The following is a 15,355-nucleotide window of genomic DNA, read 5'->3' on the forward strand; positions in this document are numbered from 1 at the left end:
GATTTTGCATGAAATAGTAAAATCTGAGAGGTAGGTAATACTTTGTTTTGAAAAGCTTTACGTTTTTGAATGACCAACGTTTAAATAGTAGTCGATATATAAAAAAACTTGATCTGGTAGCTAATATAAGAGAAGAAAACCAATTGGAGATTGTTCACTTCACAACAATTGATGGGAAATCCGTTTATTACATAACTCCTATCAAGCAAATTATTGCAGAAATATATGGGCATTGCTAGACAGAATCTAAAGAATTCCTTAAAACACACATCACCATTAATTTGTTGAGAGAGAAGTACAAGCGGTTGGCTTCCTCTTTAGCACTTGCAAAGAAAAGGAAGAAAAAACGACTCTCAAGTCTCTTCCTCCTTTTCCCTTGGTGTTAAACAGGAAACAACCAATATAGTACATTCAGATGTGTACAATCTATCTAAATATTACAGAAGCAACAACAAAACAACGATTTCAATCCCCTATAAAACTACAATTGAATCCAAAGCAAACAGGTCTGCTACATTCAGTTACACCAACACATTAGGTACTCTAATGAACGTGAGAAGCACTACTTATCACCCCTTAACAACTACTTTGGTTAACATCTTGTATTTGTGAAGACGCAAACTGTATGGCAGGTTGAGAAGGGTGCAGGAAGATGAAATTTAACTACCCTACAGAAAATAAGACAACTGCTCTTTTTTCCTTGATCCCCCTTCCCCGTAAGACTCATTCCATTGTTTTAGCTCACTCATTATTGATCCTCCAGCTGCAAAGCTAGCTGCAACCTGTAACACGGGAAAAAGAAAGGATACAATGTAATCAAAATGTGCTACTAATTAAGAGTGTCCCCTCAGAAGTTGCAATCACTGGTAGACTGAAACTGATTGAACGAGTTCACCCAAAGTTAAAAGGCCAAACTATTGCTACAAATAGCTGAAGTTGTTCAATCTTTCGACATAGTATCCGCACAACCAAAACTGGTGCATTTAGGTGTGGACTTGATGCATGATGTCAGCCTAAAAAAAGAGGCGTCTGTGTACAGCTTATACGGAGTCAAATATATATTTTTTTGAGAAATTAAGTTCCTAGGAGTCGTTTGGTGTGAAGTATAAGGTATAATAATCTCAGAATAAAATAAGTATTTTATCCAGCGTTTGATTGGAAGGTATTAGGTAATCCTTGGATTATTTATTCCACCATTTATACCTTAGTGATGGGATAAATTATCCTATATACTTGTTGGGACAGCTTGTTCCTAACCAAATGATCCCTCAGCATGTTAGTAAACCAAACCACGAATAATATAGTTATAGAGAAATTCCTTTAACCTGATTTTTGGCTTCTTTGAAGTCTGCCATATTCAAAGGCCGGATAGTGATCACCTTATCCTCCTTATCTTCATCCATAGATGGAGCAACTCCAGCTTTCTTAGCTTCCTCAGCTCTGCGCTTCTTATCCTTCAGAAGTTGAAGGTTATTAATAGGAGGGACTAGAGCAGTAAAGGGATGAACAAACAAATATCACTTAGCAATATAAACTGGTGGAGGAGGATATTTCACATACTAGGTCTTTGAGTCTTTCTTGCTGTATCAACTCTCTAACTGGCCGGTATGCAGCAGTAGTGCACAGATTCTGTAACAAGCAGTGCCACACATTTGTTAGTTGGTGGGATTTAAGGAATATGAAAACCAGAATCAAGATATACAACCTTGAGATCACTTCCAGAGTAGCCTTCAGTCATTGTTGCCAGCTCCTTGAAGTCCAATCCGTCATCAACTCTCTCCTTGGCCAATAAAGTTTTCATGATCATTTCCCTGTTCTCTACTGATGGCAAGCCTACCATAATTCTGTATTTAAGAGGACAGGATCGTTACTATTCGACATCAAGAACAGAAACAGAACGTACTGGTACTTTTAACACTAGAAATGCTCTTGAAACGTTCATAACAATCTAGGAGATATAAAATTCATATAGTACTTCATACATTCCTGGAATATTGCCGCAATGTGATTCCTGTTCTTAACAAAGCTCAACTCTTTTATACAAGCCCATGGAAGCTGGAGTCCCCATAGGCTGATAATCATCATACTTAAGTTTAGGAAAACAAATTACAACTCATCAGTGGCAGATCGGATATTACCTTCTCTCAAAACGCCTAATGATTGCTTCATCAAGGTCAAATGGCCTATTGGTGGCAGCAAGAACAAGAATTTTTTCACCTGCCTTTGTTAGTAACCCATCCCAATGAGTCATGAATTCATTCTTTATTTTCCGCATAGCTTCATGCTCCCCGGCTCTAGATCTCTGGCCAAGCATGCTATCAACCTCATCCACAAAGATAATAGTGGGAGAGACCTTAGCTGCAAGAGTGAACAAGGCACGGACATTTTTCTCATCTTCTCCAAACCATTTTGAAGTAATGGTGGACATAGACACATTGATGAAACTTGCCCCAGCTTCTCTTGCAATGGCCTTCGCCAACATAGTCTTCCCTGTGCCAGGAGGTCCAAATAGCAGTATTCCTCTGCATGGCTTCAAAAGGCCACCTTTGAATAGGTCTGGTCTCCTCAGGGGCAACATTACCAACTCCTGAAGAGATTCTTTGAGTTCATCCAAGGCACCAATATCAGCAAATGTCACACCAATTTCACTTGCTGGTATGACTTCAGGCCTTATGCGCTTCTCGAATTCATTGTCAGGAGGAACTTCCTGGTACAATCACATAAATCAATCTTCAATTGAAGTGGCGTGACAAGCGAAACAAGGGATTGTGCCCCCATATTACAGTAAATTTAGTAAAATGAAGAGGAAAAACAAATCACAGTAACTTTTAAGTGCTTAGAAGTATGATGGATAATCTGCTCAGCTAAAGGACCAAAACTAAAGATATAGAGGCCCCAGAAACATAAATCCAAACTTAAATATCAAGGTTAGAACGTAAGCGTGTTAGAAGGGTGAAGTTTTAATCAGCATATTCTCCTATATTGATCATATCATTAATTTTTCAATATATAGTTTCTACTTTTATCTTCTAACAGAGCTGAACAATCAGAATGGCAACTCACAGGAGTTTTTGGTGCTGAGGTTGTAATGTTTCCATCCTTCACAGCTGGAGCCGGAGCTTCAGCTTCACCTTTGTTTTCTGGGAGGATACCTTCAGTTTTGGCTTCGGGTTTTGTAGTACTAATTTCTCGGCCCTGAGCATCCTACAACAAATTAAAAGAACTTAATAAACTGAAGAACTATTCCAAATTACCTTGACCTTCTCAAACTGAAACCAAATTATCCTACCTTCGATGTTTCAGTTTGTGCTTCGAGCTTTAAGGTCCCAGAAGATTTTCCTTCCTGAAATACGCCCAATCCATGGGACAAGCTGTGGTTTTTTCAATGTCAGAAATTCAGCAAGTTATTACGCCTATCATCATACAAAGGGAGAAAAAAATAGACATCAGAAGGACCTTGAAGATGAAATAACAAGCTTCCCATTTCTGTATTCCGGGTCCTTTATATTCATCAGATGGTACGAGATTGCTGATACCACAATTTCTTCTATATAGTTACTTAGGACCATGGTGTCCGACATACAAATTGAACCTAGATCTTCACATTCAATATCATTAGCAGAAAGTACTTCCATTATGTGATTTCTGTTGTCCTGAAACTGGATCATCTTCATATCCTCTTCCAGTTGAGACTTCCAACTAACAAGATGAGTTTCCTCTTCTGGGGGTTTGATTTCTAGGTTATAGGGAAATACCGAAGAAAGCCTTTCATCTATTTCCCTATAATCATTTCCAGGGTCCACAATTCTTGAACCAAGGATCAGAACAGACCCAGACAATTTCTTCAGCATTTTCTGGAACAACACATATATCTTTTCAGACCTACAAAGGACCTTCTCGACATCCCTGAGATACACAACCATGGGGCTGGCTTTTGATACTTTGACAATAATCTGTAAGTGGAATCAGCAATCTTAGTCCGACAAATATATTAGAGAAAGATCAGGCAATGGCTATAAAGGGACAATCTATACTTGGATCATTCAAAGTTGATTATAAGCATATATTTTGGGATGTATAGAACACAAATGAATACCTTGTACAAGGTCTGTATGAGAAGCTTCTCATCAAAAGCCCAGCTACTGTTGCGCATAAGTGGAGCTGTGACAGAGAAGAAAAAAATACACAATTTGAAGCTTAATCAGATGGATAAATTCTATCTCAAAAAGAATCTTACAAACTCTTTTTTCATGAAAGACCACATTTCTTTCTATTCAGGTGGAAAATTAATCCAGTCTAGGCAGACCATCAAAGGAAAATAATAAAGCACATTCAGTCACTGATCGACTCTCAGCTGACAAACTGAGTAGGATCTCTGCCTACTTACTAGGTAAAAAATACATACTTCATAGTTCTTTAAAAAAGGGGAAGGACAACCTAGTAGTACATATGATGAAAACATTTGCTGTGTATAACACTATAACATAATGCTTAGGCCACAATTCAAAGGGATCAAGGCAATTAAACTAATTCAGTAAAGTTTCAAGAAAAGCAATCCCATGGTTGATGCAAGTCAAAACCTTGATTCCCTGATGAGCCATATGAGCTTATATCATTCAAATTGGCCGAGGCAGATGCGTTCCTCCGCAAATTTGTAGCGTTGAAAGATCCATCTCTGCAAACATATCAGTAAACAAGAATCAGACATATGACTGAGAAAAAAAAAAGATGAAGACAAATAAGTGAGTAATATATTCATAGGATAACAGAAGACTTATGTCATACTTTGATCCAATATCTACTCCACTGCTTTGCCTACGCAGTGAGCCTGCAGCAACAGAATTACATACATTTGTAACAAAAACAAGAAAATAAAGCATACATTTTGGAGCATCAAGTTGCAAAACCTCGCAGTTAAACCAAAAACTTAAAGTTTCAACGTCTACAAAGTTAACAATAGTCAAAAGTTAGAATTCTCAACCCACTTGTACATCTTGTTGAAAGAATCATTAAATGCTTGACATTTTGCTTCAGTTATCCTATGTTGTTCTACAGTTTGTGTAGCTTAATTGAGACTTACTTAAATAAATAAGAAGCTTTACCTGGTGAAACCAAGAAGTGCTCAAAAATCATTAATGAAAACTTATAATCTTGTTTATTTTGTGTTAGCATTGCCCAGAATCTTAGCTTCCCAGGAGACTTGGTTGTTTTGGGTGGGGAAAAAAGGAGAGGAGAACTTGTAATCTAGTTTTTTGTATCTTCATTGCACAGAACTCCCATCTTCCTAGGAACTTGGTATGTTTCTCTCTGTGGGCTATGTAGTTCATACCTTTGTTTTCCTCCTTAGGCTGAAGCATGGAAAAGGATCCAAACATTCCAGACATTCGCCCCACCGTTGTCTCCGATATAGACCTTTTAAAGGACTGCAATAATCAAAGTTATCAACAATCAATACAGATTTTACTTTATGCATCAATATCTTTATATAAGAAAAACAAATTCTGCAATAAAATCGACATGTTCTAGAGGAAAGTTGGCCATAGGACAAGTGAGAAGATGTAAACTTTTTGACTTACATATTCTTTGCAAGTTCCTCCATATTTGCTTTGCATCTGTAGAAAACTGGCCATCAGAATATACATAGATGGAGAAGAAAATGTGAATCTAAGCTCTTTACTAACATACCTTAAGTGAAAAATCAGTTACATCTAGTAGCAACAACTTGGCATTAAAGTAATGAGCCAATGCCTTGGCAAGCATTTGTTGATAAAGTTCTGGAAACGTACAGAAAATTAATAGGTAACAAACAGAAAACCTCGAGCCAAATTCAATGTATTGTATGCAAAAACTAACCAGCAGGCCCTGACAGCAAAATTGTTCGACTAGCAGGGGAGAGGTTGCGAGTATGCTTAGCAAAGTCGGCATTTGTCAAATGAACAAAAGAAGCACTTGTTAACAACACCCTTGTTTGCTCGCTGTCAATGATATAATTTTTCAAAATCAATAAGTTGGAAATGGAGTAAAAAAATAAATAAAACAGGGCATAGAAGAAAGGTTTTTATTGATCCACTGATTGTTTTCCTTTTTGTGGTTTGTATTACCTTAGGTAGTATGGAAACTCATCAAAGGTGACTTTACTATCCTTTCCATTGGCTATGAGGTTGAGCATCTCTTGCTCCATAATCAGCGGCGTAATAACATTAGCAGCAGATCCACCAGTCCATCTGCTAACCGTCTGCCCTGAAGCCAATCCAATTCCAACTCCAACACCTATTCCCACACCCAAAGCTGACAACAACATAGTCTTCTGTTCCATCGCTTATACTCAAAATAAACTTTCTCAGACTCCGAAATCACAAAACAGAGTACGTAAAGCACAGCCAACAAAACAACTCGAAAAAAATCACGGTATCTCTATGGATAAGAAACAGAGGATATGATTTATAGATTAAACTTGGATTTGGACCTAAAAATCGTTAAAACTTTACGGTAGGCTTTGGTAAAACACACAGAAATTCAAATTTTCTGATCCTTGTCTCAATCCGAATATAGATCAGTGTTCTCCTCGAAAATCATTCAGATTTCGCAACAAAATGCCTCACAATCACCTTTTCTCGCACTCTGTATTTTTCTACGTTCATGCAGTTTCTTCAACACTGCATATAAAGTGTCTTCCTTCATAAAAATCTCAGATTCATCCCTGAAGAGTACTCGTACTCGGTACTACGGCCTTTGCTTCCTCTTTTCTTTTTTCCCCAAAAAATGAAATAAAATTGATCGTTTCTACGTAGTCTTTAATACAAATGGATCTCGAAAACCTGAGTATATGTTTATGGATAATACGGAAGAACCGGCGGCAGAGAAGCGATGGTTCACGGCGGCGAAGAAATGAGAAAGGAGAGGAGAAAGGTAGTTAGAGACTCTGCAGTGTTTATTACAGTTGCCGCTTTTTCAGGCTTCGGGTAATTACAAGTTTTTTTAAAAAAAAGAAAACCAACTATTCGGGTTGCTGACGTGTGAGTATTTGTAGATGAATTTAAGGCAGGAATCCTCTACCATTCAGACCGTACATACATATTTGATGCATAAATTTCCTTTCTAACTTCTTCTAATTTTGCAATTATACACCTAATAAAAATAACTCTATCTATGTCTTCCTAACTTTTCTACGTAAAGTATAGCTAAATTTATTTTATGTTAAAAAGTTACGATAAGAGTAAGCGGTTTTTGTTGACCTTAAAAAATAAAATAACAATATAAAATAAGCAATAATAGAACGATAATTAACGGAAAAGCTATAATACAATAAATAGAATGTGAAGTCTGTATTATAATTTGAGTTGTGGACTTGTTAATGGTTGTCAAAGAGTTGAAGAATATTAATGAGCTTTTGAAGCTTGAGAGATCGAGAGTATATTATGCTAATTCGAAATTGTGCTATCCTTAATATAAATGACTATTTATAGAAATTATCTAGGAAGGCCTTCATGGAATCTACCTCTCTCAAGACTTTCACTTGGCCACGTACTCTGAAGTTGCGCATCGATCGATGAGAATCTCGATAATTTTTTGTAATTTGCAGATTGCCAAGCATATCTTATCCTTATTTTGTTCGGATGTAATTTCGATATTCCATTGTATCAAATTCAAAAACCATTTCAAACTAAGTTGCATTTGTTGGTCACATTTCAAAGATATTATTCAATAATTTTTGTTGAACTATCATAACTGATCATCTTCATCACATTCACCAACTCAATATCAATTTCTTCCCATACAGTATTTCAACATGTATTTAATATTGTCTTTCATCTCAATCTACGTGACACAAGTGAAATTTGATAACATTTACTATATAAAATTGAAATTGATTTCCTATATCTCAATGGAAAGAGTGGGTCACAGGTGATTACAGTAGGGATTGGATACATAGAATCATTTAAGATTTGTTGAATCAGGCAGAACGCAGTACACAAAATTAAACTTCAACTGGGCCTGATAATGCCGAAATGATTAACCAATCAAATTTCAGTTACCAAAAGATTAGCCCACTGTGTTTTTACGGAAAGAGGCTTTAGATTTAACATAAATAACTTGATTACCCCTTGTCTTTTTATATGTATTGAAGCAAGTGGATAGAATCATAGAAATGTCTCTATTTTTGGCAAGTATACGTTGAACTTGGGAATCATAGAAATGTCTCTATTTTTGGCAAGTATACGTTGAACTTGGGACAGTCTGATATATAAAATATTATGCGTTAGTAGGATTAGAGAAATTAAGAATCGCATTTTGAAGAGTGTGATATAAATAATTTATATTAATATAAGCATTATTAATTATTTTTATAATTCGAATTTGTGACATATAAATTTTATTATTTTACTGTTGCTTCAAGGCTTTTCTTTAGAAAAAAAGTCTTTATTTTCTTAAATAAAATTAAAAAAAATAAAATTTTAGATCTTTTCGTCTAAGAATGGAAAAGTGGCTAGGAACCCTTTTCCTTAGTAAATTTACTATTCCCGAATTTGAATTAGTTCAATTATTGGATTTTGGATACCAAATAATTAAATTAAAAAAAGATTCTTTTGAGAATTGAAAATAATTGCATAAGGGATTTAATTTGGGGAACATAAAGAGATGGGAAGTATTGGGACTTGCGTAGAAAGGTAATTCCTCCCTCTCATATTAGTTATCAAATATATTAAAAATAGTTATCTCAAAATATTTGTCAATTCAAACAATCAAGAGAGAATTAATTATATATTTTTAAATTTATTCTTATTATTAATTATTTTAGAATTAAGAAGCACATAAATAAATAAAGATTAAAGAATTATAAGGGGTATATTAGTCAAATAACGCTTTGAATTAATATTTTCTTAAAAATTGTACAAAATTTTATCATGACAATTAAAATGAGACGGAGGGAGTAGGAATCAAACTAAGTTGCATTTAAGTAATGCAAGCATGATTATGTGTTAAAATAAGACATGATTTTCTAATAAATTCACAAAGCAAAACAACCTATATAACCTGCATACATAGACCAATCATTTACAAATCACTCCTATTTAATTTGCTTCTTTCTTTTTAAAAATTTAATTTAAATAGTCTTAATAATCCATGAAAGGAAGGAAAGTAACCATGCATCTTTTAGTAAGTTCAAATATTTTATAAATGTGAAAGGTATATTCCCTGCAAACATTATTCTTATCTTAAATTCAAAATTTCAATGTTATTTCGATAATCAATCAACTCTACCATTTTTATTGTCAGCCTAAAAGTGAAGTCCCAATTCCCTATGTGATTGACAACTAGAGGGACACCTCACCATATGGCTTGTTACCAAGTGGCTTCTATTAGTCCTATCCTGTTAAGAATTTACAACTAAGGTTGTACGTGTCACCTTTACTTTTAATACCATTAAAGTACTTGTACTGTCTCCATGATTGCATCTTTTCTTGATTTTAGTACCATTTACATTTGTCTGTTTTTTTATGGTAAACTAGAATTAACTCGTCAATCCCACGATTCTACTTGATCAAATACCTACTAATAAACTCTTATATTCCTTTCATTATATTATTTCTAAAGTCTTTAACTCAATGAGTACCTTCATGAATGATCTGGGACATATATTTGAACATTCACTGAAATTTACTGAAGAGAATAAATCACCTAATATTTTTACATATGCACAATTCATTCTTCAACTAAAATCACTCATCAATCTTATCCACTTGAAAAATTCGTGTAAAATTTATTAAATAGACTTGTTAGTTCTGCAGCTCGAGAATAAAGATCCATTATTCAATTAAAGATAGATAGAAAGGAGAATGCGCTGAGAGATTTGAATAATGCACAAAACTATGAAAGATTATTCATTGAATGGAAACAAGTTTTATTTATTTCATTAAATCTAAGAATACAAAGCCATTCCAGAGACTATGCAAGAGGATGGATGGCAATAAATTTCTTGAACGTCCATATATTACACCCATTACAACCCCTAGAAAAATTAGTGGTAACATCCTTTGTACATTAAAATGTGCTAAAGCAAAGGCAACTGAACTCATAAGAATTGAACACCATACAGGCATGTATTTTGTCAATGAAGGGAGAAGGAAGCCCCTAAATACAATCTCCTCCCAAAGAGGGGCACACACCACAAGTACCAACGCATACAACACCATTGCCACTGGATCCCGTGCCAATATAGACTGCTCGACACTAGAGAGTGTTAAGGGAGTTGAAGGGAGAACGGGTAACAGGTCCAGGTTGAACTGTGATAGCCGGTTCACTAATGGGAACATGAGGCATCCCAGAAGAACGTCGAATAGCCAGTTACCTTTCAGGCTAAACTTGAACCAGTCTGATGGAAGGGGATGAAAACGGGATAGACAGCGTTGAAGAATTAGAATTCCAGCAAGACCCTCAGTTACATCCGTCAAAAGGCTGAACAAAGCCTGCCCTCTGAATGTGAGTGATTCTTTGCTGATACCGACCATATACGCTCCAAAGGGAATCATCCAAGAACCTATAAACCAAAATGAGACGATCCAAAGAAGCATAACCTGCACGACCAGAGTTCTGGTAGTTAAGAGGTTACAATGTGACACACATAACATAGATAAGAAAGTTTCATGACTAGATGCACTCCTTATGACCTACACTCCAAAGCCTGTGTAGAAATTGGACAACTACTCGAAACCATTTTTTTGAATCACAGATATTTGTGATTTCCTTTTTTTTTTCTTTTCCTTGTAAATAAGTGCAAGTATCATGAGTATGACCGCCACTGAGGTAATCTTCTGACGCCTAATTGAATAAGGTAACTTCTTTCCTTCCCATTTTGGAGAGATGTGTTAATACATTGTAACTTAACAAATGAACAAACTACATTCATGCATTCTCCACCGGCGACTCAGGCATGATGAGAAAAAATTGTACAGTGATTTTCAGTGATCGTTAAAGAGGATTACCCCTTACCTGAAGGATGGTCTCAGCTGTCCATGGGACAGCCCATGGTTTTCCAATCACCTTAAATACTACATCTGCAGCCTGAAAAGCATAAAGCTCTCGTTAAACTTGAGAAACATTTGTTTCAAGTACTTAATCATCTGAGTTAGGAATTAACAAATACTCATCAAAGAAAAGTTTTCCTGCAGCAATGAGCCTAGAATGTATCATAGTTCTTGTCTTCTTGAAGGTCCTTGTGTCCGAATTAACTAATGTACACACAGATTCAACACTCTGGTGAACATGTCTGACACACTTTGGGCAGTGCACTTTTGGCATATATTTTTTCCATTGGACAGAAGGGACATTTGTATAGCATGTTTGTCAAAAGATGGATTGTAAAAAATGCTCTTTTCCTTTCCTAATTCTGCAGACTACAAGGGCAAAAAAGTTCCTTTTTTTTTTTATAATTGTGGTGTCGGGGCCATATAGAAGATGAAGCTTTGTTACTAACATCAAAACTTCAAGGGACTTCTAAGCTTTCTCTTCTTTTTTTAAGAAACACAAAAATTCAAGGGACTCACAAAGTGGTTTCTATGTTGTGGAAGAATGCGACTGCCACAACATTAAAATAGTGAAATATAAGCATCTGATTCAAACTCCCAAGTAATAATTGCCAAAAAAAAACTCCCCCTCAATTGTCCCACCACCCAAACCAAAAAAAAACATCACAGATAAGACAAGGGATTTATAGCTCCATTGCTGTATGGCATGTAAGATATACCAGCTCTATAAATGAAATCAAATTACCTCTCTAAATCGCGAAATCCAGTTTCTTTTCTCCACACTTGGTTTATCAATTTCCGGCTTCTCCAATTCCTTATGTAATACATCATCAATAAACTCAGGGTTGGAGGCACCTGAAGAAGATTCTTCATTCCTAAAACATGAAATTTTCCACCTCTGCAAAATTTTTAAGTAATTAAGGTCTAGAAATGTACATAATCAAGTAGCATAAGAAATCATTAAAGATATTGAATGTACTGGATAAATACTTAAGAAATTACATTCAATTATTACTAAAGTTAATTGTGTAACTTAAGTACTTAACAGCTGAACATGTACACCACGTCACAAACCATAATCACGGTATAAGAACAAGAAAACCAAAAGACACTCTATTAGCATCCGGAAAACACACTGTCCAGGGGAATGAACTCTCCATACATGAAACACCCAAATGCATAAAGATACGGAATCACCGGTAAAGGTTGAAACTTTTGTGGTAGGCAACCTTGGGCATCCTACAATACATAAATCCACCCACAACTAAAAAAACAAAGAACTAACAAACTTCAATTCCGAAATACTGAATACTGAATAGAAGTTTGAACTTTAGGAGAATAAAGAATGTTCAAAAAATCATTATCTGGGTTCAGATAAAGAATCATTAGTACTAACTGCTGCTACATTATTTAATCCCCACGTCAAACACAAATAATTAACGAACTGAAATCTAGATGGTAGGTGACCCAAAAAACATAAACTCTAGCAATACACGCGAATGAGTAAAGATTGAAACTTTATGTCGAGAAAATATTGAAATGTTACAATATTTGGGTTCAGATAACGAATCTAAAGGTTGAAATTTAGGGGAGGTAACCTTGGGTCTCCTAAAAAACATAAACCGACAATATTACTTAAGCGTACAATATAGACAAAAAGAAATTGACAAACTATACTATAAAAATACACAGTAATGACTTAACATTTAAACTATATGGCGAGTAAAGATTCAAACGTAACAAAAGGTAACTACTTGGGTTCAGATACAGACACTAACAAACGTTTAAAATTTGTGGTGGTATCATTGGATATCCTATAAAAAGTAAACTCATGACCATTATTACCCTTACCCAAAACTGTAAAAAGAAAGCATTAATTAACTAACCTCTACAAAAAGAATAATGAGTACAGATTGAAACCTTATGAAGAGCAATGACTGAAACGTTACAAAAAGGATCGCTGTCTGAGTTCATATACAGAATTAATAAGTTAAGTTTTAAACTGTGTGGGTGGTTACCTTGGATGACCCAGAAAACCTACTTATATTAATGGCACAACTATAAACACAAAGAGTCAATAAAGTAAACGCTAGAAATCCAAAAATGAGTAAAGATTGGAAATTTAAAGCTAGATCAGATCAAATGTTTTAAAAAGCAGATTTACCAAACAAAAACACACTACCTACTACCTATTACCTACACCCACAACCATAAACACAAAGAATCAACAAACTAAACTCTAGAAATACAGAACAATGAGCCAATATTGGAACATTATAGCGAGTAAAGATTGAAAGTTACAACTAACTAGATTATAAAGTACCTATCTTACCCAAGCCCATTACTACAAACACAGAAACTTATAAAATTGAACTCTAGAAATAGAAAAGCGAGCAAATATTGGACCTTATGGCCAGTAACAACTGAATTGTAAGCAAAACAACTATAAACACAAAGAATCAATAACTAAACTCTAGAAACACAATATAATGGTATGGATTGGAAGTTATGGCAAACAATGGACCTTATGGCAAGAAACAACTGAATTGCCAGAAAAACAACTATAAACACAAAGAATCACTAAAATCTAGAAACACAGAATAATGGTAAAGATTGGAAGTTATGGCAAGCTAAGACTGAATTGTACAAAAAGGATTCAGAAAACATAAACCCACCTATATTATCTTAGCCCAAAACTCTACACACAAAGAATCAATAGATTGAACTCCAGAAATACATAACAATGAGCAAAGACTGGAGGAACCTTATGGTGAGTAGAGATTGAGATATTATAGTTACCTAGATTAAATTTAACATAAACCCCTACCTATACTACTTAATCCCACAACTCTAAACACAAAGAATCAACCAATTAAACTCTAGAAATACAGAAGAACGAGCAAAGACTGGAACTTCATGGTGAGTAAAGATTGAGATATTACAGTGACCCAGATTAAATTTAACATAAACCCACTACCTATATTACCTAAGCCCACAACTCTAAACACAAAGAATCAACAAACTGAACTCTAGAAATACAGAACAATGAGCAAAGATTGGAACTTTATGACAAGTAAAGATTGAAATATTACAGCTACCTAGATTAAAATTTAACATAAACCCACTACGTATATTACCTAAGCCCACAACTCTAAACACAAAGAATCAACAAACTGAACTCTAGAAATACAGAACAATGAGCAAAGATTGGAACTTTATGACAAGTAAAAATTGAAATATTACAGCTACCTAGATTAAAATTTAACATAAACCCACTACGTATATTACCTAAGCCCACAACTCTAAACACAAAGAATCAACCAATTAAACTCTAGAAATACAGAAGAACGAGCAAAGACTGGAACTTCATGGTGAGTAAAGATTGAGATATTACAGTGACCCAGATTAAATTTAACATAAACCCACTACCTATATTACCTAAGCCCACAACTCTAAACACAAAGAATCAACAAACTGAACTCTAGAAATACAGAACAATGAGCAAAGATTGGAACTTTATGGCAAATAAAGATTGAGATATTACAGCTACCAAGATCAAAATTTAACATGAACCCACTACATATACTACCAAGCCCACAACTACAAACAGTCAAACACAAAGATTTAATAAATTAAACTCTAAAGATACATAAAGATTGAAACTTTATGGCTAGTAAAAATTGAGATATTACAGCTACCCAGATCAAATTTTAACATAAACCCACTACATATACTACCAAACCCACAACTACAAATACAAAGATTTTACAAATTAAAATCTAAAGATACATAAAGATTGAAAATTTATGGCTAGTAAAGATGAAATTTACTGGAAAAAAGATTACCTTGGTAGAAATCCTGTGATGGGGTTCAGAGATTCTGATTCTGTGTGAAAGTGTGGGTAAAGATTTGGGAGAAAATGTTGAAACCCTAAATCTAGGAGATGAAGTATAAAGAAGAGGGCGTTGAGGAAAAGAGTGAGTACAATTAGAGCTCAGCATGAGACCAATCAGACTATTAGTATCAGAAATTGCTCTAATTTTGTGAGAAAATGAAGGGATTGAATACATGGGATTTGTGCATTTTCCCACCCTTCTTCCTCGAACCACCAAAAGCCTAACCCTAGTTGCTTCCAATTAGTTTCGATCTTGAAAAAAAAATCTTTTTTTAATTAATTTTTTATATTTATGTATGTTTTTTATTCATTTATATGGTATGCAAGTTGACGTTTTTGACGGTTGACGTGAGGAAGAGAATCTGTTGGATTCTATATGGCTGGGGCATGAGGACAGTAGGAATATTGTCCTTTGCCTTCTTCTTTTTTTGTT

The 15,355-nt window shown here is 34.9% G+C and overlaps 2 protein-coding genes across 2 annotated transcripts; both read right to left on the reverse strand.

The window, feature by feature from the left end:
* Window positions 1-254: 254 nt before the first annotated feature.
* On the reverse strand, window positions 255-6,975 carry LOC129890112 (uncharacterized). The gene is made up of 16 exons (XM_055965653.1): window positions 6,102-6,975; window positions 5,854-5,975; window positions 5,686-5,774; window positions 5,577-5,612; window positions 5,330-5,423; window positions 4,786-4,828; window positions 4,581-4,675; window positions 4,097-4,161; window positions 3,457-3,953; window positions 3,290-3,371; window positions 3,064-3,204; window positions 2,139-2,707; window positions 1,706-1,844; window positions 1,561-1,629; window positions 1,326-1,454; window positions 255-782 (listed from the first exon to the last, which is right to left on the reverse strand). Exons 1-16 carry the CDS (start codon window positions 6,314-6,316, stop codon window positions 669-671), a joined length of 2,499 nt encoding a protein of 832 aa, XP_055821628.1. The 5' UTR covers window positions 6,317-6,975; the 3' UTR covers window positions 255-668.
* Window positions 6,976-9,880: 2,905 nt separating this feature from the next.
* On the reverse strand, window positions 9,881-15,209 carry LOC129890113 (uncharacterized). Its single transcript, XM_055965654.1, has 4 exons — window positions 14,873-15,209; window positions 11,773-11,925; window positions 10,993-11,064; window positions 9,881-10,577 (listed from the first exon to the last, which is right to left on the reverse strand). The coding sequence occupies exons 1-4, from the start codon at window positions 15,095-15,097 to the stop codon at window positions 9,909-9,911; spliced, it is 1,119 nt and encodes a 372-aa protein (XP_055821629.1). The 5' UTR covers window positions 15,098-15,209; the 3' UTR covers window positions 9,881-9,908.
* Window positions 15,210-15,355: the final 146 nt, after the last annotated feature.

Source organism: Solanum dulcamara, chromosome 5, assembly GCF_947179165.1.
Source record: "Solanum dulcamara chromosome 5, daSolDulc1.2, whole genome shotgun sequence".
Classification (NCBI taxonomy): domain Eukaryota; kingdom Viridiplantae; phylum Streptophyta; class Magnoliopsida; order Solanales; family Solanaceae; genus Solanum; species Solanum dulcamara.

Bases quoted from the DNA above. Each gene is read 5' to 3' on its own strand.
- LOC129890112 (XM_055965653.1), bottom strand. From the start codon at position 6,316: ATGGAACAGAAGACTATGTTGTTGTCAGCTTTGGGTGTGGGAATAGGT. The intron at 5,424-5,576 runs GTAAGTCAAAAA...TGATTATTGCAG, and splicing joins GAGGAACTTGCAAAGAATAT to TCCTTTAAAAGGTCTATATC. The intron at 2,708-3,063 runs GTGAGTTGCCAT...TGATTGTACCAG, and splicing joins CCTCAGCACCAAAAACTCCT to GAAGTTCCTCCTGACAATGA.
- LOC129890113 (XM_055965654.1), bottom strand. From the start codon at position 15,097: ATGTATTCAATCCCTTCATTTTCTCACAAAATTAGAGCAATTTCTGAT. The intron at 11,065-11,772 runs GTAATTTGATTT...TATGCTTTTCAG, and splicing joins GGATTTCGCGATTTAGAGAG to GCTGCAGATGTAGTATTTAA. The intron at 10,578-10,992 runs GTAAGGGGTAAT...CTGGTCGTGCAG, and splicing joins CAGCTGAGACCATCCTTCAG to GTTATGCTTCTTTGGATCGT.